The following is a 21,120-nucleotide window of genomic DNA, read 5'->3' as shown; positions in this document are numbered from 1 at the left end:
CCCTCGGAAGAATAGATACCTACTTTGGTATGATTAATTAATTATGTGAAAAAATCAATAAGAACACTGAAATGGTCAACTTTCAGAAAAAGAGGACGGGCCGTTCTCTGCTGGAAACAGCGAAAGATGGATGTGGGAATACGTTAAGTGGTAGTAATTACCCGTGTACACGAAAAAGAATACGCTGTTAGTTGAGCAAGCTAGTATGAAATATTTAATTACTCCACCATAACAACCGTACAGTACCATCTATAATTGCTTCTACTTCACTTCGTTGGGAATTCACTCAAGCGAAAAGGTTCGTTGTTCATTCAACCTGGAAGGTGTGGGCATTGGGAGAGAAGTCATGCACCGGTTCGGACTTTTCTCGGCATTCGTGCCAGTTGATTCAGGATGTCCTGTGGTCACTACACCCAGCTTAACGGAATGCGTGGTGACGATCAGGAATGGTTGTTCTGGGCTAGTATCCATGCCAGAATTCTGTTGGGTATTGAAATAATTGCTAGGGTTCCTAATCCCAGTGTGGACTTGTATGTCCTTGGCTCACAACTATGGTTTGGTGCGGGTCGTTTGAATGAATGCCTGTATTGTAGACTGTAAGGCACGCTAAATTATTATAAATATGAGTCAAACTCGTTGAATTAATCTGTCATCTTCTGTTGGCGAGCATAATTTTACTCCGCAAAATGGAACCGTTGACAAAGTCAATGTTGTTGCTGGAAATCTCTTCTAGATTGATTCTTTTCAACAACTTGCAAACCATGAATATAATCACCCAATCATGCCCACCATTTCTCTCGATTCTTCCCTTTTTCCCGTCTTACTAACCTCGTCAGGTTGCAGTTCATACCTAGACTCTGAACTACGTGATACTGGCGCCAAGGCTTTCCCTTGCCTACAATGAGAGCACATGTCCACTGCAGGTGATGTATGAGGAGCTTATGCCCTAATTCGGAAATCCCAGGCCCTATCCGGAATAGACATTTTTTTCCCGTCATTCTCGCCTTCAATCCCGGCTGACACCAACCGTCGGTTGCCCCCCACATTGTTACATTCCAAACAAACAACAACAAACATCCTCATTAAAGCCATCGCGCCTTAATTTTCCTTAACATACATTATCCACTGCAGGCCTTAGAGACCACACAAGAACAAACCAAAATGGCCTGGACCACAGGCAAAGTTGCCCTCCCCGAGCTGACCGAAGCCCCCAACGACCTTGACGACAAAGCGCGCCAGCTCGCGAACCTCATCCGACAGAGCAAGCACTTCATCGTGTTTACAGGAGCAGGCATCTCTACATCAGCGGGCATCCCCGATTTCCGCGGACCCGAGGGCGCATGGACACTGCAGGCGCAGGGCAGACAGCGGACGACGGCGGCGACGAGTTCCCTCCAGGCCATCCCTACTGCGACACATATGGCGCTGGTGGCGCTGCAGGATGGTGGGTTGTTGAAGTATGTGGTTAGTCAGAATTGTGATGGGTTGCATCGGAGGAGTGGGATACTTCCGGTGAGCTTTTATCCTACATTCTTTCTTTGTATTTTGTAGCGGTTTGTTGAGCTGATGCCAAATAGGACAAAATCTCCGAACTCCACGGCAACAACAACCGCGAAATCTGCAAAGACTGCGGCAAAGAATACCTCCGCGGTAAATACGCCAACTCCCCACTCACTCACCACCCCACCACCCACCCCCCAACTAACATACCCCAGACTTCCGCGCCGTAGCAGACAACACCTCCTCCATTCTCGACCACCGCACCGGCCGGCGCTGCGCCCGCCCCAACTGCGGCGGTCCCTTACACGACACCATCATCAACTTCACCGAGTCGCTGCCTGAGCGCGATCTTTCCTTAGCCCGTGGCCACGCTGACCGCGCGGATCTGTGTCTTGTGCTCGGCTCGTCGCTGACGGTGACGCCGGCGAATGAGATTCCTGAGGCTGTGGGGAGACGGGCGGGGAGGGTGAATCGGAGTCGCGGTAAGGGAGTGAGGAAAGGGGGGAAAGGTGAGGTTGAGGGTGGGAGTGGGAGTACGACGGGGCCGACTTTGGCGATCTGTAATTTGCAAGAGACGCCGCTGGATGAGATGTCCGGGTTGAGGGTTCATGCGAAGACGGATGATTTGATGGTGCGGGTGATGAGGGAATTGGAGATGGAGATTCCGGAGTTTATCTTACGGCGGAGGTTGGCAGTGTTTGTTGAGGCGACGGCTGGGCAGGGACGGGGGAGGGGTCGTAAGCTGGTTGTGGCTGGGGTCGATGTGGATGGGACGCCGATGTCGTTTTTGAGGACGGTTAAGTTGGCGGGTAGTAGGCGGGTGTTGAAGGCGGAGCCGTTTGCGTTTGACCTGCGAGGAGATGCTGCGGAGGGCGCGTTGGAGGTTCAGTTGGAGTTGGAGTTCATGGGGCATTATGGGGAGCCGAACTTGGGGATTACTCATGTCGTTGAAGAGGGGAATTCGGCGGTTGAGGCGATTTATGTGTTGGAATACAATCCTGGTAACGGGGAGTGGAAATATAGCAGATCATAGAGGTCTTACTGCTTCAGTCATATTATTAACTACATTTTACCAAGCTTCTTGTTTTACTTATTTTATTTCCCTTTACGCTAGCGTACTCGTTTGTTATTAAAACACCGGTCTCAACTTTTTCCCTCTAGGAAATGCTGTCTGGGCAGATTTGAGCGCCGACGGTGATTCAACAGCCCAATTAGTTTGTGGGACAAGAAGGGATTAATGTTACTTCGGTCTTGCTGGGATATTCATTGATATCTGGGCCAACACGGTACAGGTAATTACAAGCTCTAAACACCATTGCAAACTCTATTTTGGATCAAGTCCGTGGCGCCCGGCGTCTTCACAAAACCCTTAAGGGTTCCTTTGTGAGAAAGCGCAAAAATAGACATCATCGGGCTCGGGCCTCGACTGCCAGTTGTTCAGGATGTGGGTAAAATCTTGAGCTAGAACGGTCGTGCAGCCTTCCAATTGACGTGATCGGTGGGCGGCAAGACGGTAACGTGTCCATTGCTCTTTCTTCGTTATTTCTTCACGAAAAGCATAGACACGTTTGAAACTTTCTAGAGTATGTGCAGACATCTGTTGGAAGTCAAACGTCGAGGCGAGACATACAGCAGCGCGATCCCAGACCCCCACAAAATGCATCATACCCCGCAACGAATCAGAAGCGGGGCAATTGCATGACCCGGGGTGGGCCCCCTGCCGGTCCGGTGCGCGACAGCCGCAGCCGTTCATTGGCCGATGCGCTCCCGGGATTGGCCGAGCCCCTCCACGAGGGTGCGATTTCTTCGACGTCAGACCGTCCCGTTGCCCCGAGCAGCAACAGCCGGTCAGCCAGCGCGTGCCCGACCACAGGCAATCTGCACCCCGGATTCCACCTTCGATGTATCCGAGGCCGACGATTTGACGACCGACCATTTTTCCATACGCGCGCAAAGCGACCAAGCCGGCGCCGGTTTTCCGACAATCCCCCGCCACCAACCGTTTCCAACAGCCGCGATAGGAGAGGAGGAGAAAAAAAAAAAAAAAGAGACCCGAAGCGGGTCTGGTCATTGCCACGACAGCTCAAGGGATTTTGTGGGGAGGACCAATCGAGATTGCTTAGGGTTGCAGAAAACTCTGGACCCTGTTGTCTCGGGACGTTGGGCGTTCAACGGCTGGTCCCGAGATTAAACAACGCCCATCTCTTCCCCTCGACAATCAAACGCTTTCGATCTTGCGTCCGTAGAGGGACACACAAGACACCACCACGACCCCGGCTGATATTATCATCACTCACGCGCATCCGCCGTAACGGCAACCAACTCTTGGAGAAGAGCCCCCCTCCCTCGATAACCACAAACCCACAAACCAACAACACCATAATGTCAACCCAACGCCCCTTCTTCCTCTCCACCTTCTTCGCCGCCTTCCGCCAACCAACCCCAGCCTCTCTCTCCAGCGCGCAACAACCCAACAAACACACCACCCAAGCCTCCTCCGTCGTTGTCGCCCAACAAGTCTCCGCCTCCACCCCGCGCGCCATCTCCTCCTCCTCCCCCTCCACAGCAGCAGCGACCGCCGCCTCCCAAGCAACCTCCCCACAGCCCCGCTCCGGAGGGGTCATGAGCCAACTACCACTGCACTCCCCACGACACCACCACCACCATCATCATCATCATCATCACCATCATCATCACCATAGCGCGGGTGGCGCGATGCCGATACCACAGGCGCAGGGGCAGCAAAGGGATAATCATGGAAGGAGGCGGGGGAGTGATAGTAGTAGTGAAGGGTTTCGGGATGCGTTGGGGACGGAGAAGTTGTATATTGGGGGGCGGACGGCGGCGGGGGAGGAGCGGTTTTTTAAGTTGGGGGTTGTGCGAAGGGTACGGAGTGGGGATCGGTTGAGCTTGGATCGGTTGAGTTTGTGAGAGATGGGTTTTGGGTGTGTGTCTGTGCATGGATGGGGAGTGCGTGCATGGACGGGGGAGAACAGGATGACAAGATATCTTGTTTATCCCTGATGACGGTTCATGAGAATCATGGCTCTCCTTATTATTCTTAACTCTCTGCTTTTCGTTTTATTGGGTAGAGCAACGGTAAGTAGTTGTTCATGGCGTTCTGGGCCTGGCGTTCGGGGGCCATGGATGTGGTTGAGGGCTGGCGCATAATATGCATACATCATCATACAATACTTGGTTTCTTGGTTTTTCGGTGGTTGGATTAGGGTCGGTTGGATTGGGACATGGGTCTGAAAAAGATATGGCTTCACATAAATGTAGAAACCGTCATACCACAAATGAATATTTGTTCTCTGTAATTTGTCACGTCGACTTGTCTTATTTGATGTGTGATCTAAATCTTTTGTCCGTGGTGGCGCAAATGGGGAATATAGAAACATTCTTCTCTTCTATGTAACAAACATAGAACTCCATTACTCGACTGCAACACCGACTCCAGAATCTGGTTGATAGCAATCAATCCCTACCACATAAACCTCTGCACCCTCCCCTCATCCAACAACTCCCCGTCCGGCCCCTTCCAATAAAACCCCCTAGCTAAAAACACATACATAGTAACCACATTAATCCCCACAAACCACGCCGTCTCCACAACAAGCCTGACATCAACTTTAGCTCCTACCCCACGAACCCACGCTAGGGGACCAGAACCCATCGCCCTTGTGTCTGCTTTCCTTGATGAGCTCTCTTTCCCAGCGGCGGATCCATTTCCGGTTGGAGCCGGTCCAGAAATGGACCACGCGGGTACCAGCAGCCGGTAGAAAACCCACGGTAGGATGAAGTAGCGTGGTTCGACGAGGGGCGCGGTGATGAGTGAGAGCGAGGTGGTGAGTAGCCAGAGGAGGGCGGTGGAGGTTTGTGGTGGGATGGTAGAGGCTACGTGAGAGGTGGATGTGGTAGTCAGCCAGGGAAGTGGGTTTGGTTCGGCATCCGGTTGTTGGTTTGACGACTTGGTTTGTTGTTGTGCTTTTTCGTCTGTCAACGCTGACGAGGGAGTGGCTTCTTCGGTTACGGTAGGCCCGTGGGAAATCCCCGCTAGCTGATCCCACATCAGCCAACGGGAGGCGGTGTAAGCTGCGATGAGACCTAATCGGATCGCAGGAGAGCGGAGTATGGTGTAGCGGAAGACGTAGAACATGTAGTGCCGGTTGTCAGCTAGCGTGAAGGGGTGGATGATGGTGTTGTACTGGACAACCGCGAGCGAAACGGCGAGGGTTAAGAGCAGGTACGGGATGGATGTCAGCGCGTTGCGGGCTGAGGTGAGATGGACATGGGATTTGGTGTATTGAATGGGCCGAGTAAGCCCGAAGAGGATCGACGGGATAGCGAGGGGCGCTGAGAAGAACGCAAACAGCGGCCAGATGTAAAGCATTTGCGCCAGGTGGATGGTGGCGATGTGGTTGGATTTGTCTCCTGGGGGACTGTTAGCATGGTACTTGGGATACAGTGTGGTAAAACTAACCCAGCACGACACCGCCATTCCAGGCGACGAAACCGGCGAAGAGGCCGAGGACGGTGATATGTGGCCAAATTTGGCGGACCACACGAAGTGGGTTGGCGATAGCCGCAAACGCTAGTGTGACCGTGCATAGGAACCAATCTAAATGGTCAGCCGCTGCAGACATGAAATTAAACCACATATGGGGAGCTTACCTTCCGGTCCTGACCTGTTCAGCGACGGGTCGTGCAACTTCACCAAAGGACTTGCCTCAATCGACCGCAAAATATGCGCCGTCTCTAACCCACCCATGTACACAACCAGCCAAAAGACATTCGTTTGACGCGTGAAAAGTGCCATAACGCCCAACAAAGCCGTCCAGACATCGTTGATCAGCCCCGGTGGCCGCGGGCCCACGCGCTGCAAATGATTCTGATACGCGACTAGCACCGTGAGCGTGGAAACGACGTCGGTGTAGTACAATCCCGAGAAGAAGAAGATGACGGGGAACAGGGCAATGTTGAGCCCCGTGTAGAACGCGTTGAATGAGAGGCCATGGGACACCTTCGTGCCTTGGCGTTCCGCGGCCCGGACCTCAACTAGGTGTTTGCATTGCGCCGCTACCACAGCGATGAGCACAGCCGCGAGGGAGTTGGCAGATCGGAGGGCACGGGGATCGCATTTCTCAGATTGGCCCAGTCTGTGAAGTGCCACGGATAGAAAGTACCTGGATGTCCAGTTAGTTACGATGGCCAAGGAAAACGGAAGGAGGCGGGTCGTCTCTCACAAGCCAGGGGGCGTGGTGATCTTGTCGTCCCAGTCCCAGAAGCGACCATCACAGTATGTCTGGGCTTGTGGGATGTGGAATACCTCATCCTGCAAAGTTGTCAGAGCTGCTGCGGTTGTTTTGACAGAGCAGATGGGAATGACGCACGAGGTATGGTTCAGGGACGAATTTGTCCACCAGGTTAAGCCACAGCGTGGAGGCCAGAGTGAGGAAAAATAACCCGGTGGTAAGTATAACTTGGACGCGTGTTTGAGGGGGCCCCGTGGTGAAACCTCCTGCATCAAGCCAGGAGGGTGCTAGATATCTGGCTAAGAGGTAGCTGACGCCGAGGCATATGAACAAGTTGCCTGGGTTCAGCCCCTGGCGAATGGCGTCGATGGGGTCCATTCAGCAAATTGAAGTGAGTGAAGCCGAGGCCGGAATGGGCAATTGAAAGGTGAGAGATAGGTCACGGTTTGTTAAGTCCATCACCAAACGAACTATGCAACAAAAATGTACGCTTAGATAACGGAGGAAAAATGGTCAATGACTACAGACAAGAGTTGTTGTTCATGTGAGGGTGCAGGGTTCGCCAATATTTACAGGTGTCAACACCCCAGCGTCCAGGTGTAAGTGGCCCGTGCGTCTTACCTTGGAACCGGGCCATGGATGCGGGACAAGACTCTGCCAGCATAAATCCGATGATTCGTTTTAAGGGTCTCCATCGAATCGGAAACGAGAAGAAAAGTGTGAGAAAGCGGTCTATAAACTGATTGTATTCTACACCCAGATTACATCTAGCCGATCTAAACGAACGCTCGAAAAGACGGCTCCGAGAACGTGTCCAGCCAAGAGAGTAATTTAAAACGGCTATTGGTTTTAGGTTAGCATGGTCACTCATGGCCATACAACCCGATGATGAATCTCGTGAGGGAACTTACGTTGTCCGCGGGGTGGACCTCCTTTACTGGGTAGTAGCGGCCGATGACCGGCACGTTCTGTCGTGAGGTTAGCATATGTCTGCATTGTGGTTCCATATGGCTTGAACGACGGCGTACCAGGAAAATGTCCTTTTGGATTCTGGGGATACCGGATGCGTAGAAAATGAGAGCGCCGAGGGCAACGCCGCCGAAGAAACCGGCGTTAAGTCCACTGCGTCGGGAGGTTAGCAGAGTTCAAGAACCCGGCAAAGGCTCGACAGCCTGGTAACAGCCATGGCCTAATACGCCCTCCCCACGTCTCCTGTAATAACTTCCTCGAGCAATGCTCATCGGGCCTCTGCAAGATGGGTTTCGTGTCCCATCCCCTTCATAAACTACTGCCTCGGGTCCCTGCTGCCCTTTTGTCTTTTGACCCCAACACCTTCCCAAAAACGGTCAACTTACCCCCTAATAAATGCCCGGGTGGTAATGCCGGAAACATGCGTTTGGTAGAAGTACCTGCGACCCGTCAGCGCCTGGTTTCTGTTGGCCTCGGTTGTTGCCATGCCATAGCCACAACAGTGGGCTGTTCCTGCCCGCGGAGAGGCAGCGGTCGGGATCGTTCGACGGTAGTGCAAATGGGTAATATGCGCTTACTTTGGGCCGTAGGGGCTCTTGTACTGGGGGGATGGCTGGAGGACATTCGGTTAGCCGGTGCGCTGTGAAGCTCGTTGCGATGCGGGGGATGGTCCTCGGGACGAGGTTGGCAAGCCTGAAGCGGGCAGGTTGGTGCGGTAAAAGGGCGGGGGACATACGAGTGAAGACATCTTGACGACCGGCGCAAAAGAGCGTGTGGCTGCTTCAATTGCTGGGAAACAATTCGGGATGTGAAAACTCTCGATGTGATGTTTCGCGCGAGTTTCAAGGGCGGACAAAGCCGGAATCGTCTGTGCCTGAGGCATCAAGGATCATGGTGCTGAGATCAAGCGAATGTGGGGGTGCTGTCACCAATCACATGTCGTAATTTATCCCTGCAGCTCCAAGATCCGCCGGAACATTGACCCCACAATTATTTGTCGGCGAAGTCATCCTCGATGCATCTAAGGTTCCCCAACCCGCATTTGAAGGTTTGAGGAGGCTTTCTCCCCGGGCCCGGTTCTCTGGGTCGGCACGCGATTCGTTCATTCCTTGATGATCCGGAGGTGCCAGAATCCGCGCCTCAGGAAAAGCTCACTTTTCAAAGCCGTTTCAGCCGGTTAGCCTATCGGTGCTGTCGACATGGCGAAGAACGGCGAGTTGGATGCCTGCTTCGAGCGGCTTGAGAAGTCGCTCGATAAAATGATCGATTCGATAGCCAAGGGAAACCCATCGGAGGCGATTGCGGAGGAGCTGGTCGCGTGCCAGAACGACCTTCAAGGTTCCATGAAGCTTATTGAGACATGGCAGAACAACGAGGCGAGGCTTCAGCAGCTGCGACAAGAGGTTTCCCTCTTCGATACACAAATCAAGGACATCATGAGCTCGTTATGGAATATCCGCAAGGAAGTCAAAGCGACGCAAACGACCCCTACTGCCACCACCAAGAAGCACCAGTTCACCACAGCCGAGCTTCTTGCCTTCGCCCGTCGCATTAGTCGCAACACCCTCCCAGCGCCCGGTGTAACCAACGGCGTTGACATGACCGCACCGAAACCACCCCCTCCAAACGCCGACGCCGACGATTCCTTCCGCCTGCAATCTCAACCAACACAAAACCAAACCCCCAACACCAGCTTCGGCGCCAGCTTCGGCCCCGGAATAACCAGCGGCAGCACTCCAGGTCCCGTCTCTGCAGCAACTCCCAACACCGTCAACGACACCCAGCCCAGCACCCAACTCCCCCCCTCCCAGCCAACAAAAACCGTCACCGAAGAGAAACTCCCCGAACACATCGAACATGGCATCAACCCCCGCCACGGCGCCGTCTTCTACCCCTGGCCAACACAAGAGCACATCCGCTCTGGCGCGCTCGCCTCCCTCCAACGACTTATCGACGCGGGCATCGATCCCAAAGGCTATGATCCAGGGGAAGTGGAACGGAAGAAACAAGAGGAGGAACAAGCGCGCAAGGATGCTGAGGAACGAGCTAGACAGGAACGGGAAGCTGCCGAGCAGCGGATGCGCGAAGAACGGGAGCGCATGGCGCGGGAGAGGGAGCTGGCAAGGCAGCGTGAGGGCGGTTCGGATAGGAGGGATAGTGTGGCGGTTGGTAGTGCCAAGCCGAAACAGTTCACCTTTCTGGGGGCGGATGACGATGACGATGATGATGATGATTGAGGCGGCTGGGAGTTGATCGGAGTGCTGGATTATGTATCTGGGTTCACGCTACAGTCCTGGGTCTGGGCTATTCAGCGGGTCACGGCTGGACATAATTTACCTTGGCCGGCGGAACAAGGTGACATATCAACCTCGTCGTTGAGAGACGGCGACGGCCATCTTAGCGAGCTCGACGACCGTGGCTTGCGCAAGCCGTGTGGCCTGTCACATGTCCCATGGGGGACTTGGCTTGGTCAATGGTTAGAGCCGCAATATCAGAGTGGGCGGAAGGGGTGGTTGGTTCATGTTCTCGAACTCGAACCTCAAGTTGGCCGGAACCCATCACACGAAGGTTCGTGGGTATCCAGAGCTACAGTAACGGCAGAAGGCCCAATGAGTTCTGGGTTAATAGGAATCGGTGGGCGGTGGATTCATATGCGGTTAAATTTGGTGATTTAAGCCCCCATGAAGGCTAAAAGCGGATCTGCAGATACGCCGAAAAATATCACAAATTTGAGGATAAAGCAAGCAAGGAGGCATTACTTTGCATGCTTCTCACGCCAGTTAATCCTACAACTCCCCACTCTGCTTCCCGAAGCCGGGCCACGTTGTGATGATACATTGAATCTATATCGCGCCCGTTTACCTGTGTCTGTTATAAAAAGAGCCACTCCAAAATTTATCCCCCACTTCCTATCCTCCACCACCTATCAATTCAATCTCCCTTCTAATCGATCTTGATCGAGGCATAGATCCTACGAACAAACAACCAGCTGGAGAAAAAGCCGATCGACCCTATTACTCACAACGTTAGTCCTTTCTTCCTCGCAATTTATTAGCTCCATGGATAAGCAACATACCTGTCAAGATGAAGAACAAAAACGAGATCAACGCGCTGTACCCAATGTACAGCACACTCCCCGCAAACCCGCCCAGCGATAGCTTACTAACCCAGTACAGCAGCGCGTTTAAAAAGATGTAACCAGACGTCGTGCCGGCCGCCAAGAAGGAGCGCCACTGCCAGTTGTAGTTCTCCGCGCACAGCAAGAAATAGACCATCAACACAGTGACCGCGGCACAGGTCATGATCATCAGGCCGTAACACAAGAACAAGAACCCAAACATGTAGTAGATCTTGCTGAACCAGATCGAACTCATGATGAAGTACAACTCGACAAAGATCGCGCCGAACGGCAAGAGGCCCACCAACAACATACTCGGGATAGGGCGCAGGTAGCTGGTAACAGGCGGGATCTGGCGGGGGATCTGGTTGGTGCGGACGGGGGGTTCGATGGCCGGGGCGCGGAAACCGAGCCAAGAGCCGGCGCAGGACAGCGGGACGCTAATGATGAACCAGATGAGGACGATGACAAGCATGGTGGTGAAGGGAACGGCGCCGGAGGAGTTTTTGGCCCAGAGGAAGAGGTCGAGGAGGAAGAAGATGGAGAAGACGATGCCGGGGACGAGTAAGGGGGTGAGCATGATGCAGAGCTTCCATTTCTCGCCTTGGAGGGACTTGTACATGCGCGCTGAGGCATAGCCGCCGACAAAGCCGAGGATGGTGTAGAGGAGGATCATGATGGTGCCGAGCGAGCCGCGGTTGGAGGGGGAGAGGAAGCCGAGGAGGGCGAAGGCGATGGTGAAACCGGCCATGACGAAGAGCTGCGCGCCGTTACCGAGTAAGACGGAGAGGAGCAGGGGGTGTTTCGGGGTGCGGAAGACATCGCCGTGGACAAGCTTCCAGCCGGAGTCCTCTTGTACACCGTCTTCCATGATGGCGGATGTGCCCGAGAGGTCGTCGAGGTTGAGCTGGTCCAACCGGTTGTACCGCGCAATATCCTTCTTAAGAGCGCGAACCAGAATCGACATGACAGTCAGGACGAGAAAGACGACGATGACGGCCGAGTTGATAAGCGAAAACCAGTGGATCTTGGGGTCAAAGACGTGCAGGTACTTGTCCCAGCGGGTGGCCCAGGCTGTCTTGGACGGAACCCACTGCACGGCGTAGGTGAATTGCACTTCGGTGTCTTCGGATTCGCTCAGGACAACAGGTCCGGTAGAGGTCTCGCAGATATTCCCGTCCGGAGGGCCCGCGTACTTGCGTGAATCTGGCTCTACAATGACACCCACGACCCGGTAGTCCTCCCGGCTGCCCGCAACCTCGTGGTACTCGACGATGATGTCGTAGTGGTTGTTAAACTGGACCTGGTTGCCGTCGTCGGTGACTTGGCCGAGCAGAAACCCGGGGTTGTAGAACTCCGTTTCCGTCAGCTCATCTGGAATTTTTTGCCCCGCCGGAAGCCCATCAACCAGCCAGTTAAGGCTGATGCCGTCCCGGATCTGCTGGTTCACGAACACGGCCGCCCCCTTTTCATATGTCGTTTTGCATAGCACCTTGCAAGGTTCCTCCTTGGCCATCTTCAACTCGAACGGTGAAGTCTTGATCCGATCCCCGAATAGTATGCTTCCTAGGCTTGCGCCGACATCTTGTGGCCCACCTGCGGGTTGACAGAGCTGGAAGAGCGGGTGGTAGTAATCGTAGGAAACGACCGAGTGAAGCATCGCGTCGGACCCGGCTACGGGGCGGATAGCATTGACGTTGAGTGGGACGGGGTCATCTTGCTTGTATGATGTGGGCGCAACGCCGGGGAGGTAGAAAGCGGATGCGAGATGGGGGACGGCGAGTAGTGTCGCGAGCAGCCGCCCCGAAGGCGCGTGTGTTGGTAATTGCATTATGGATTGAATTTTTTGTTTGCTTCCGCCAGAGTTAGAAGAGAAATAAACACAACAAAACCGTTTAACACCCGTAGTTGTTGTAGGCTATGTGAAGCTGTTGGTGCCTGGCTGTCTACGAACCCGTCATCAGGGGGTACGTACCCGTTTCTCTCGTATTCGACCCGCTCCAAACAATTCGCGTTATTGAAAAGGTGTAATCATGCAGGGCTCGGAGCACTGACGGCCTTGCCGATTCAGGGAACGATTTGGCGTGAGTTTCGATCCAGGCTGCTGCGTCGTCGGGGGCGTATGACGTCGGCTGGTCTGCGTGCGCGTCGCAAGTTGTCGAGTTGTCAAGTTGTCGTCTTGAAAATGTAGCTCCCTGCGCCAGCAAGGGAGCCGAAGAGACCAATTGGCCCGTGCGACACCATGTTGCAGCCCTGCAACGGCGGGGGACCCACTCCCGAACTTGGACTCAGCTGTTCTTGGCAGTCGCCTCGCAGGGGACTCCGCGTAGGGATCCACTAAAAAGTTCTGGCGGGGCCTTCAGTGTCGACAAAGATTTCGATTTTTCCTCCAGTACGCAAATCTGAAGGTTTCAAGGAAAGAAGCGGAACAATTGTGTCAATTGCGATGGCCGCACCAGCCACCCTTCCAGCACTGCTGGATTCTTTAACGAAATCAATTTCGTCTACACTAGACGCCGCCCCCAAACTGGCTGATGTCGAACTTCCCAAAGATGGCATTTCACTCCTCGATGTGAAGAACGAACTGCTCCTCTCGTACCTACAGAACCTAGTTTTCCTCATTCTCCTCAAATTACGCCATTCAAAAAACGGAAGCGAATCTAGTTCAAGCGACGAGGCACAAAACCTGGACGACCTAGTCGTCGCCAAACTTGTCGAATTAAGATTGTATCTCGAGAAAGGCGCACGCCCGCTAGAAGACAAACTTCGTTTCCAAATCGACAAGGTTCTCCGGGCAGCAGACGACGCGGAACGCAATGCCAAGGCAGCGGAGGAAGCATCGAAGGCAAACGGTGGCGGGAGCGATTCCGAGTCCGACAACGACGACGAAGATGAGGACGACTCGGATGAAGACGAAGACGCGGTAGCGACCAACGGGCGGCAAATCGCCGACCTTCAACACCGCCCCAACCTAAGCGGTTTCCAACGCCCCGCCGTTCCAACCTTCACCGGCAAAGAAACCAACGCAGCGGGCGTCTACCGCCCTCCCAAGATTGCGCCAGTCTCGATGCCTACGACAGAACGCCGCGACAGAGCGAGCGGAGACCGCCGACCGATCAAATCCGCCACCCTCGACGAGTTCATCGCGGACGAGATGTCCACTGCGCCGATCGCCGAACCGAGTATCGGCACGACGATTGTCAACTTCGGTCGCAAGATCAAGACAGCCTCGGAGCGGCGCAAGGAGGACGAGCGGCGCGATTACGAAGAGGGTAATTTTGTGCGCCTGCCGAAGGAGAGCAAGAAGGACAGGGCGAAGCGGGCCAAGTCGGAGGGCGGTGCGCGCCGGATGAACTTTGGCGGTGAGGAGTGGCGGGATCTGAGCGAGGGTGTTGATCGGATCAGTCGGTTGACACAGGGGAAGACTTCTGGGCGTGGGACTAAGGCGTTGTTAGAGAAGAGTCGGAAGAGGGGTCGCGATACGGCGGATGGGCCTCGTGGCAGTGGTGCGGGTATGGGTGAGCGGTATGAGAAGCGACTGAAGGTGCTGGAGTCGGGGCGTGGCACGAGAGGAAAGGGTCGGTAATAGGAAATTTGGACATAATACAACTTTTATTTTCTGCCCCTAAAACCGTGCCGACCGATGCCTCTGAAAACTCCGACCTAAGACGATGAACTTAACCGTCCATAACAGGCAGTATTTCTACCTCACAGAGCATACCGTCGTCTTTATACCTGATCCTTTTTTACCCTCTACACTTTTATTATATGCTTGTTCCAACATCCTCCCCGGTTGTCTCAGTCTGACCATAACCCAGACCATTCCGGATCATATCCTCAGCCGCCACCACCTGCTTCGGCAGCATATAACCTATCCCGAAGAACACAAACAACGCCCACTTCCATCGGAACGGGTTAAACGCCACGCAAAACAAAAACCACCAGATCAGCTCCAGATACGTGAAGAACTCAAACGGCCCGACAGGCGACGCCATCTTGAGCAACCTAGTCATATCGATCCACCGCTTCATCCAAAACGGCCTTGGGCGCGTCAGGGGGTCGACCAGGAACATAAGCAGAATGCGCGTGTAAATGCCAATGTGCCAGTTGCCCACCGTGCCGATGGCGTTGGTGTAGGTGCAGTTGATGCAGGAAATAGACGGGTGGTTCGGCGGGAAGGTCTGTAAGTACCAGTTGGGCGGGTTATACGGGTCCTCGTAGCAAGTCTCGGGCAAGAAATCGAGCTTCGGCCGTTCAAACCCTGTCGCCATGACCACCACATCGCCCTTGATCAGGTCCTTTTGGCCCGGCCCGCCGACAGGCACACCCTTCGCGCGACGGTTGACTTTGACGCCGTCTTCCGTGAACCCTTCAATGTCGCAGCGGATCCACTCGGCCTTTTTCGAGCGCAGTTTCTCCATGATATCCGAGTTGACCATGGGCGTGTCGGTGAAGATGCCCTTGTTGGCGGGCGCGAGGTCTTCCAGGTCTCGGTAGAACATCTTGCGCAGCAGTAGTTCGGGGATCCAGCTGAGGAAGGTTTCTTGCCCGAAAACGTTCATGGCGAGCAGCATGTTCCAGATCGGGTTGCGCGGGATGATCCATTTCTCGCTGCGCGCGAGAATGTAGATCTTATCTGCGCCTTCTTCGCTGGCGAACTCGAGCGCCTCGACCGCGCTGGCGCCGCCGCCGATGATGATCATGGTCTTGTCCTTGGCGGAGCATTTTCCTGTCAAACGGCTGGAGTGGTGGATTTCGCCGCTGAACTTCTCCATCCCCGGCATGTGGGGGACCTTGGGCTCGCCGCAGGTTCCGATGGCCGAGACGATGCCGTCAAAACGGCCGTGGGAGGGGTCGTTGAGAATCCAGCGGCCTTGTTTATCCTGATACACGCGGTCGATCTTGGTGCTGAACTTGGTCCGGTGTTCTAGTCCGTACCGCTTCCACAGCTCACGCACCTGCGAGAGGATCTGCTGGCGGTCCGGGTACCCCCGCTCCCATTTCACGGAGGGGTGGAAGCGATACATTATGGAGTGGATCTGCAGCGAGGAAGTGTTGTTAACGCGGCTCCAGATACCTCCCAATTCCTCCTCGGTGCCGGCCTCGAAGATGGTTGTGTCGAAGCCATGGCCGATGCAGTGCGCCGCGCTCGTAACGCCGGTGATACCAGCACCGATGACGGCGATCTTTGGTCGGCTAAGGTGAGTGCTGGGACCGGGCGGGTTGGGTGAGAGGAGCTTGTCGGCCAGCCATTGGAAGAGCTGCAAAAAGAAGAGGATGGGGTGGAAGAGAGGACTGTACGGCCGCGATTGGGAGGCCATACTGGCTTTTGGTTTTAAGTTTCTTTTGCGTTTGGGGGAGGAAAACCAAAACACAACGGTAATTCACTAATTGACAATGTGCGAGAGAATTCTAGAGAACCATTCTCTTTAAATACGACATACACGTACTGTGCCCGTCCTGCCTCGAGAAAATTCCCGAGCCGAGCTTTCCAAGCTCCGCTAAGCGACCGTTGAGCGAGAAATGGAGTGACGTCATCACTTATCATTTGCGTGGTATTGAACGGCACCAGTTGCATGTGAAAGTTGAGCTTGTGGAAATTCTCGCAAATTCTGTTGGCTGCGCCTTTCTCGGTCTCACCGGTTGAGGAGGAAATTCATGTGAAAACGCCGTGGAAGAGCCTAGATTTAATAAGAATTACATGATTATACTTTGGCAGGGTTAATTACCTACTTCGATAACGTTGTGGATTTGTAGCTGTCGGGTCAATTGTTTGCATGTGTGATTCCTTGAGTGGGGGTCGAGACCTTTACCCCACCTTTCTACAGCTCACGGAACAGCGACGATCCAAGATATTAGTCTCTCACGATATCTGGATTCGGGAGACTTTCTATTGCGTGTGCGAGTTGGGGAGGAGGGTTGAGTATTTACTCTCGGGCTGCCACCAGAAGCCACCCCCTCACTCAAACTCGTGGATCCCACTCCTCATCCACCTCCTCCAACAACCCCAGTTCCTTCACAACGTCCGCCCCCAACACGCTCTCCAACGGAACAAGCTTAAAGCTCGCCTCCTCACTCGTCCCCTTACCCCCCGGCAACTGATTTGAATCATCATGCACCACAATCAACCCACGCGGAAACCTCTCCCCAAGCCCCGTTCCAACAGCCGCAATTCCATCCGTGTTGCTCACAGCATCCACCTCCTCCCCATCCAGACCTTCGCCCTTCCCAATCGTAAATGTAAGAACAAAATCATGCGGCGCCTGGCGTCGATAAACATTGTACGCACTCACACCCTGGTTCGAAACGAGGATGAACCCTTCGTCGGGTGTATGCCCAACCACGAGCGTAACACCCTCAACATCGGCGCGTAGATGCCCGTCCCCGACCGTGGCGATCGCAACACCTTCCGGACTGCTCCCGGCGTCAGGTTCGGCATCATACCGCCAGAGCGCATGGGGTTCCTCGCCGATGAAAACCACACCGTTTTCCTCGTCTGCGACGCACCCTTCGACTTGCCCGCCGGAGCCGGCGGTGAAGGAACGGATGAGGGTGGTGGTGAGTGTGCCGTTGGAAGTGGAGGAGAGTTCGTATTGGAGGTATTCGGCGGATTTGGCGTTGACGAAGAGGTATTGTTTGCCCGTCTTGTGCGAACGGTAGGTGCATGAGCCGTAGACTTTGTAATCTGGTTGGGTGGGTTGAATGCCGCCGGGAATATTGGCGAGGGTGCCGTTGGGGGTGATTTCGAAGAGGCTAGGTAGGGTAAGCAATTTGTTCAGGTTGTACTCGATTGTTCTGTGGGGATGATACGTACCAGAGGGTGTTGTCCGCACGACACGCGGCGTAAGCTAGATCGACCGTCCGGGAGCCGGCTTGGAAATTGTAGATCACATCGACATTATTCGGCTCCCCAGCGGGAAGGGTCTGAAGACGCTTGCCGGAAAGGTCAAACACGCCAAGGCCCGCTCCCTGCTCTGACTTGGTAGTTGTGATAATGCGTGATTCGTCGCGATCAGTGGGCGATATCCAGATGGCCGGATCATCCCCGTCACCTCCATTGGCCTCGGTCTCTGTGACCGGCTCGACAACCAGAAAAGAGCAGTGAAGGCCGCCCCAGCCATTGTCACACCGGCATTGGTTCGACCCAACACACTTTCCGTTGCCGGAGCAGTTCTCGTCGCAGGTGTATGCGTTGCATATCTTGCTTTCCCATCCCGCGAAGCAGGAGCACTCGATGCCTTTTCCATTTTGAGCGCAATACCCGTTCCCAGAGCACGCGCTGCAAATCGGACACTGCTTCTTGCACCCCACGGCAGGGTCATACTTGGTGTTGACCTTCAAGCCGAGGGTTTGGATGGCGCCGTCCAGGGAGCTCAACCCGAAGCCGGCCACGTCTTCCGCCTCAATGGCGTACGCAAGAACCCCGCTGGGGTACTGGGACGTGGCGGTTTGGTGGATGGCGAGCCCCTGGGCTTCAATGTCTTCGTAGCCAGTCAACTTGAGGTTACCGACTAGCTTGAACGAGGGTTCATAGACGGCAACCGTGTCTTTCATGGCTACGAAGAGATAGTCCAGCTCAGGCGTGCCGGAAACATACACGGCCACGCCAGTGGTGTCGTCGTCAGCCTCGCCAGCCTTGGTGACCTCAGGAGCTGTTACCGACTCAACGAGGTCAAAAACGTAGACATCTTTGTCGTCATCCGCAGAGATGAACATTTTCTTTAACGAAGGCGAGGTGGCGCAGCCTGAGGCTTCGACGGGGAAAGCGAAGGTTTGGATCTGGTAGTGTGTTAATAAACGACAGCGCAGGAGGGGTGAACACTGGCTGGTGATCTTACCTCTGAAAATTGGATATCACCCCCATTTTCATCGTTCGCCCGCACCAAGAACACTTTAGCCTCCCTCTTGCCGAAAAGGTAGACATAGTCGTTACCACCCGGGCTTTTCCACGAGCAAAGTGCCGACCAATCCCCCAAAACTGTCGTTTGGGCCGACTTCGCCTCTTCAAACCCGGGCAGCTCCCAAGCCCGAAGGACCGAGTCTGGTTGCCCAATGCTGACGACCAGACCAGCCGGTGTCTTGGCACCGGTCTGCCTATGAATAGTCGTCACGAGCTTGGTTCTCCGGCCTGGCGTCTCGACATGAACCTGGCTCAGTGGTGTTGTCGAATTGATGTCCCATGCCAGCCAACCGCCGCTCGCAGCACTACCATCATTGCCCAACAGGAGCGGAGTCCTGCCGTAGTAAACGGAGGTCCAGTCGGACTCAACCTCAGAGGTCAGAGCAGAAACGGGGACGTCAACATCGACCGCATTGGCGTGAGGAGTAAGGGCCGAGCATAGCAGTGCGCCAGTGGCAAGATACCGAGAGAAACCCATATCGATAGATTCCGAAGGCCTGAACGCGTCGACCCATGGCAAACAGCTGGGTCCCACGAACCCCGCGAAGCCATGGGCCGGACATATATCCATCAACGGTGCCTCCCAAAAACATGAAGAAAAGAAAAGGCACGATTGTGCTGCCTATATGGTTGACCGAGACGCCCGCGCTGCCGAGCCTGCCGCGCATACGACGGCCGAGGCGCGTGTGTGAACCATTGTTGTCGATTGGTTCATTGATACGGTTGCGCGGGTGTCGTGCAGGGATAGTGGAGAGTTGAGGGGGTGGACCCGCTGAAAAGTGACGTCCTTCAGGGGCGGGCACGTGCTTTCTTCGCTCCCTAATTATTCGTAAATCTCCGCGCTCTCAGTGATCTCACCACCTCAGATGTACATCGAGAACCGAGACCGAGGCCTTAAAAAGACGAAATACCGCAGAATCCGTGATGCGATTCGCCCTTTTCGAAAAAAAAAACCCCGATGTAAAGGAAGACTTATTTTAGCACTATTCTATGGGCACCCGGCCGTATCACTGTTTAGCAACCACTTCAGGGAATTTTGAGCGATGCCGGTGTTTGCTAAATCCCTCCACTCTTGACATCAGGTCAAGCTTTCGCTCACCGATAACGTAACCCCCGGGCCGCACCGTCCTTCATAGCATCTAGGGCAGAGACGGTAAAAAAGGAAGGCGCCCCCACCGCACATTCCATCGCTGAATTTGACGCCTGAGCTCTACATGGCGCACATCCCTCTGACAGGATAATGATGTTCATCCGCTCTCTATGAAACATCAACCGTTTAGGGTGGTCTCAGGCCGTGGGTTGTCTGAGAGTGCATCATTAATTACTATATAAAATCCAGTGTCCTGTTTCCATCCCACTTCGTTTTCCACCACCGAACGATCGTAAAAGTGAAATTCGGGTATTGGTCGAACATTTTCAACACCAGTCATGTCGCGCTCGCAAGCCTACGAACCACTCCGGGGCAGCGAAGCTCCAAGTCCAACCGACCCCCCCAGCCCAACCCAACTCAAGGATGCCGAGGAGGGCCATGCCGGCTCTGGGTCCAACTTCGGTGGCGATGAAGAGAGGGCACAGGGTGCGGAGAGAGAGGCACCAATCTCGTTGAAACAAGCGATCGCGCCCCTGACAACGGCAGTGAAATTGTGGTTCGTGATGAGCTTATTGTTGGTCATTGTAGTATTTATTCCTGAATGGCCAAAAGATGTGGAGGTGGCAGGAGATATCACTGGATTTGCGCGACAGAGTGAGTTCAGCCCAGCTACCTATTAGTGAGAGGCGAGGCACACGAACCTCCGCTCAACTTTTGAAAATAGTATCCGGGCACATCACCACCTTTGTCCCGAACCCGGCATTCGTTCCCGAGAACGGATCCGCCTTCTTCACGGATGAGGTCCAAGACAAATGGCTCAGCATCGTTCCGAGTACGTTACAACCCCTTCCCCCCTTCCACATTCAGATTAACCAATATCCCTAACCATCGCTATGAGCTGCAGAAGGACTGGGCTACGTCCAAATCAACGACACGTCCCGGTACAAGAACCTGCCGAACCCCCTCAAGTCCCACCCGGACTCAACCTTCACCACGTCAGTGACCCACCAGCTGCACTGCCTACACGCCATCGTCGGCGTCGTCGCGGCGTACACCTCCAACCGACTGGACAAACTCCCGCAAGAGGGTACCTGGCACCTGAACCACTGCTTTGACTACCTGCGTCAGAGCATCATGTGTTGTGGTGACATGGCTTTGGAGGGCCAGCAGACGAGTTTCCCGGCGGGGTTTGTGGGGAGTGATGGATGGGATGCCATCCATATGTGTAAGGATTAACGTATATTATAAGCGAGTGGATCATATAAGCGAGTGGATCAAATTCTCACGC

At 54.4% G+C, this 21,120-nt stretch overlaps 10 protein-coding genes across 10 annotated transcripts; 5 read left to right on the top strand and 5 right to left on the bottom strand.

Annotated features, from left to right (window-relative positions):
* Nucleotides 1-1,161: 1,161 nt before the first annotated feature.
* Nucleotides 1,162-2,533, top strand: C8A04DRAFT_15123 (DHS-like NAD/FAD-binding domain-containing protein; the record flags this gene model as incomplete). Its single annotated transcript, XM_062778368.1, has 4 exons — nucleotides 1,162-1,512; nucleotides 1,578-1,650; nucleotides 1,716-1,966; nucleotides 2,021-2,533. 4 exons carry the CDS (start codon nucleotides 1,162-1,164, stop codon nucleotides 2,531-2,533), a joined length of 1,188 nt encoding a protein of 395 aa, XP_062633620.1.
* Nucleotides 2,534-3,882: 1,349 nt separating this feature from the next.
* C8A04DRAFT_32206 (uncharacterized protein) lies at nucleotides 3,883-4,431 on the top strand (the record flags this gene model as incomplete). Its single annotated transcript, XM_062782017.1, has 1 exon — nucleotides 3,883-4,431. The coding sequence occupies one exon, from the start codon at nucleotides 3,883-3,885 to the stop codon at nucleotides 4,429-4,431; it is 549 nt and encodes a 182-aa protein (XP_062633619.1).
* Nucleotides 4,432-4,984: 553 nt separating this feature from the next.
* Nucleotides 4,985-7,133, bottom strand: C8A04DRAFT_32205 (glycosyltransferase; the record flags this gene model as incomplete). The annotated part of the gene is made up of 5 exons (XM_062782016.1): nucleotides 4,985-5,934; nucleotides 5,984-6,121; nucleotides 6,175-6,686; nucleotides 6,747-6,835; nucleotides 6,894-7,133. The coding sequence occupies 5 exons, from the start codon at nucleotides 7,131-7,133 to the stop codon at nucleotides 4,985-4,987; spliced, it is 1,929 nt and encodes a 642-aa protein (XP_062633618.1).
* Nucleotides 7,134-7,586: 453 nt separating this feature from the next.
* Nucleotides 7,587-8,472, bottom strand: C8A04DRAFT_32204 (ubiquinol-cytochrome-c reductase complex subunit-domain-containing protein; the record flags this gene model as incomplete). The annotated part of the gene is made up of 6 exons (XM_062782015.1): nucleotides 7,587-7,595; nucleotides 7,667-7,723; nucleotides 7,784-7,877; nucleotides 8,111-8,164; nucleotides 8,303-8,337; nucleotides 8,461-8,472. The coding sequence occupies 6 exons, from the start codon at nucleotides 8,470-8,472 to the stop codon at nucleotides 7,587-7,589; spliced, it is 261 nt and encodes an 86-aa protein (XP_062633617.1).
* A 451-nt stretch (nucleotides 8,473-8,923) lies between these two features.
* Nucleotides 8,924-9,961, top strand: C8A04DRAFT_32203 (vitamin-D-receptor interacting mediator subunit 4-domain-containing protein; the record flags this gene model as incomplete). The annotated part of the gene is made up of 1 exon (XM_062782014.1): nucleotides 8,924-9,961. One exon carries the CDS (start codon nucleotides 8,924-8,926, stop codon nucleotides 9,959-9,961), a length of 1,038 nt encoding a protein of 345 aa, XP_062633616.1.
* A 706-nt stretch (nucleotides 9,962-10,667) lies between these two features.
* Nucleotides 10,668-12,673, bottom strand: C8A04DRAFT_15120 (uncharacterized protein; the record flags this gene model as incomplete). The annotated part of the gene is made up of 2 exons (XM_062778366.1): nucleotides 10,668-10,735; nucleotides 10,801-12,673. The coding sequence occupies 2 exons, from the start codon at nucleotides 12,671-12,673 to the stop codon at nucleotides 10,668-10,670; spliced, it is 1,941 nt and encodes a 646-aa protein (XP_062633615.1).
* Nucleotides 12,674-13,288: 615 nt separating this feature from the next.
* On the top strand, nucleotides 13,289-14,428 carry C8A04DRAFT_15096 (uncharacterized protein; the record flags this gene model as incomplete). Its single annotated transcript, XM_062778355.1, has 1 exon — nucleotides 13,289-14,428. The coding sequence occupies one exon, from the start codon at nucleotides 13,289-13,291 to the stop codon at nucleotides 14,426-14,428; it is 1,140 nt and encodes a 379-aa protein (XP_062633614.1).
* A 178-nt stretch (nucleotides 14,429-14,606) lies between these two features.
* Nucleotides 14,607-16,163, bottom strand: C8A04DRAFT_32200 (uncharacterized protein; the record flags this gene model as incomplete). Its single annotated transcript, XM_062782013.1, has 1 exon — nucleotides 14,607-16,163. One exon carries the CDS (start codon nucleotides 16,161-16,163, stop codon nucleotides 14,607-14,609), a length of 1,557 nt encoding a protein of 518 aa, XP_062633613.1.
* Nucleotides 16,164-16,805: 642 nt separating this feature from the next.
* Nucleotides 16,806-19,220, bottom strand: C8A04DRAFT_15108 (3-phytase; the record flags this gene model as incomplete). The annotated part of the gene is made up of 3 exons (XM_062778360.1): nucleotides 16,806-17,595; nucleotides 17,657-18,621; nucleotides 18,681-19,220. 3 exons carry the CDS (start codon nucleotides 19,218-19,220, stop codon nucleotides 16,806-16,808), a joined length of 2,295 nt encoding a protein of 764 aa, XP_062633612.1.
* Nucleotides 19,221-20,170: 950 nt separating this feature from the next.
* Nucleotides 20,171-21,068, top strand: C8A04DRAFT_15127 (uncharacterized protein; the record flags this gene model as incomplete). The annotated part of the gene is made up of 3 exons (XM_062778370.1): nucleotides 20,171-20,486; nucleotides 20,557-20,664; nucleotides 20,737-21,068. The coding sequence occupies 3 exons, from the start codon at nucleotides 20,171-20,173 to the stop codon at nucleotides 21,066-21,068; spliced, it is 756 nt and encodes a 251-aa protein (XP_062633611.1).
* Nucleotides 21,069-21,120: the final 52 nt, after the last annotated feature.

The sequence above is a fragment of the Dichotomopilus funicola genome (assembly GCF_033296635.1).
Source record: "Dichotomopilus funicola strain CBS 141.50 unplaced genomic scaffold C8A04scaffold_83, whole genome shotgun sequence".
Lineage (NCBI taxonomy): Eukaryota > Fungi > Ascomycota > Sordariomycetes > Sordariales > Chaetomiaceae > Dichotomopilus > Dichotomopilus funicola.
The sequence above is the reverse complement of the archived record's forward strand: the minus strand, read 5'-3'. Positions and strand labels throughout refer to the sequence as shown.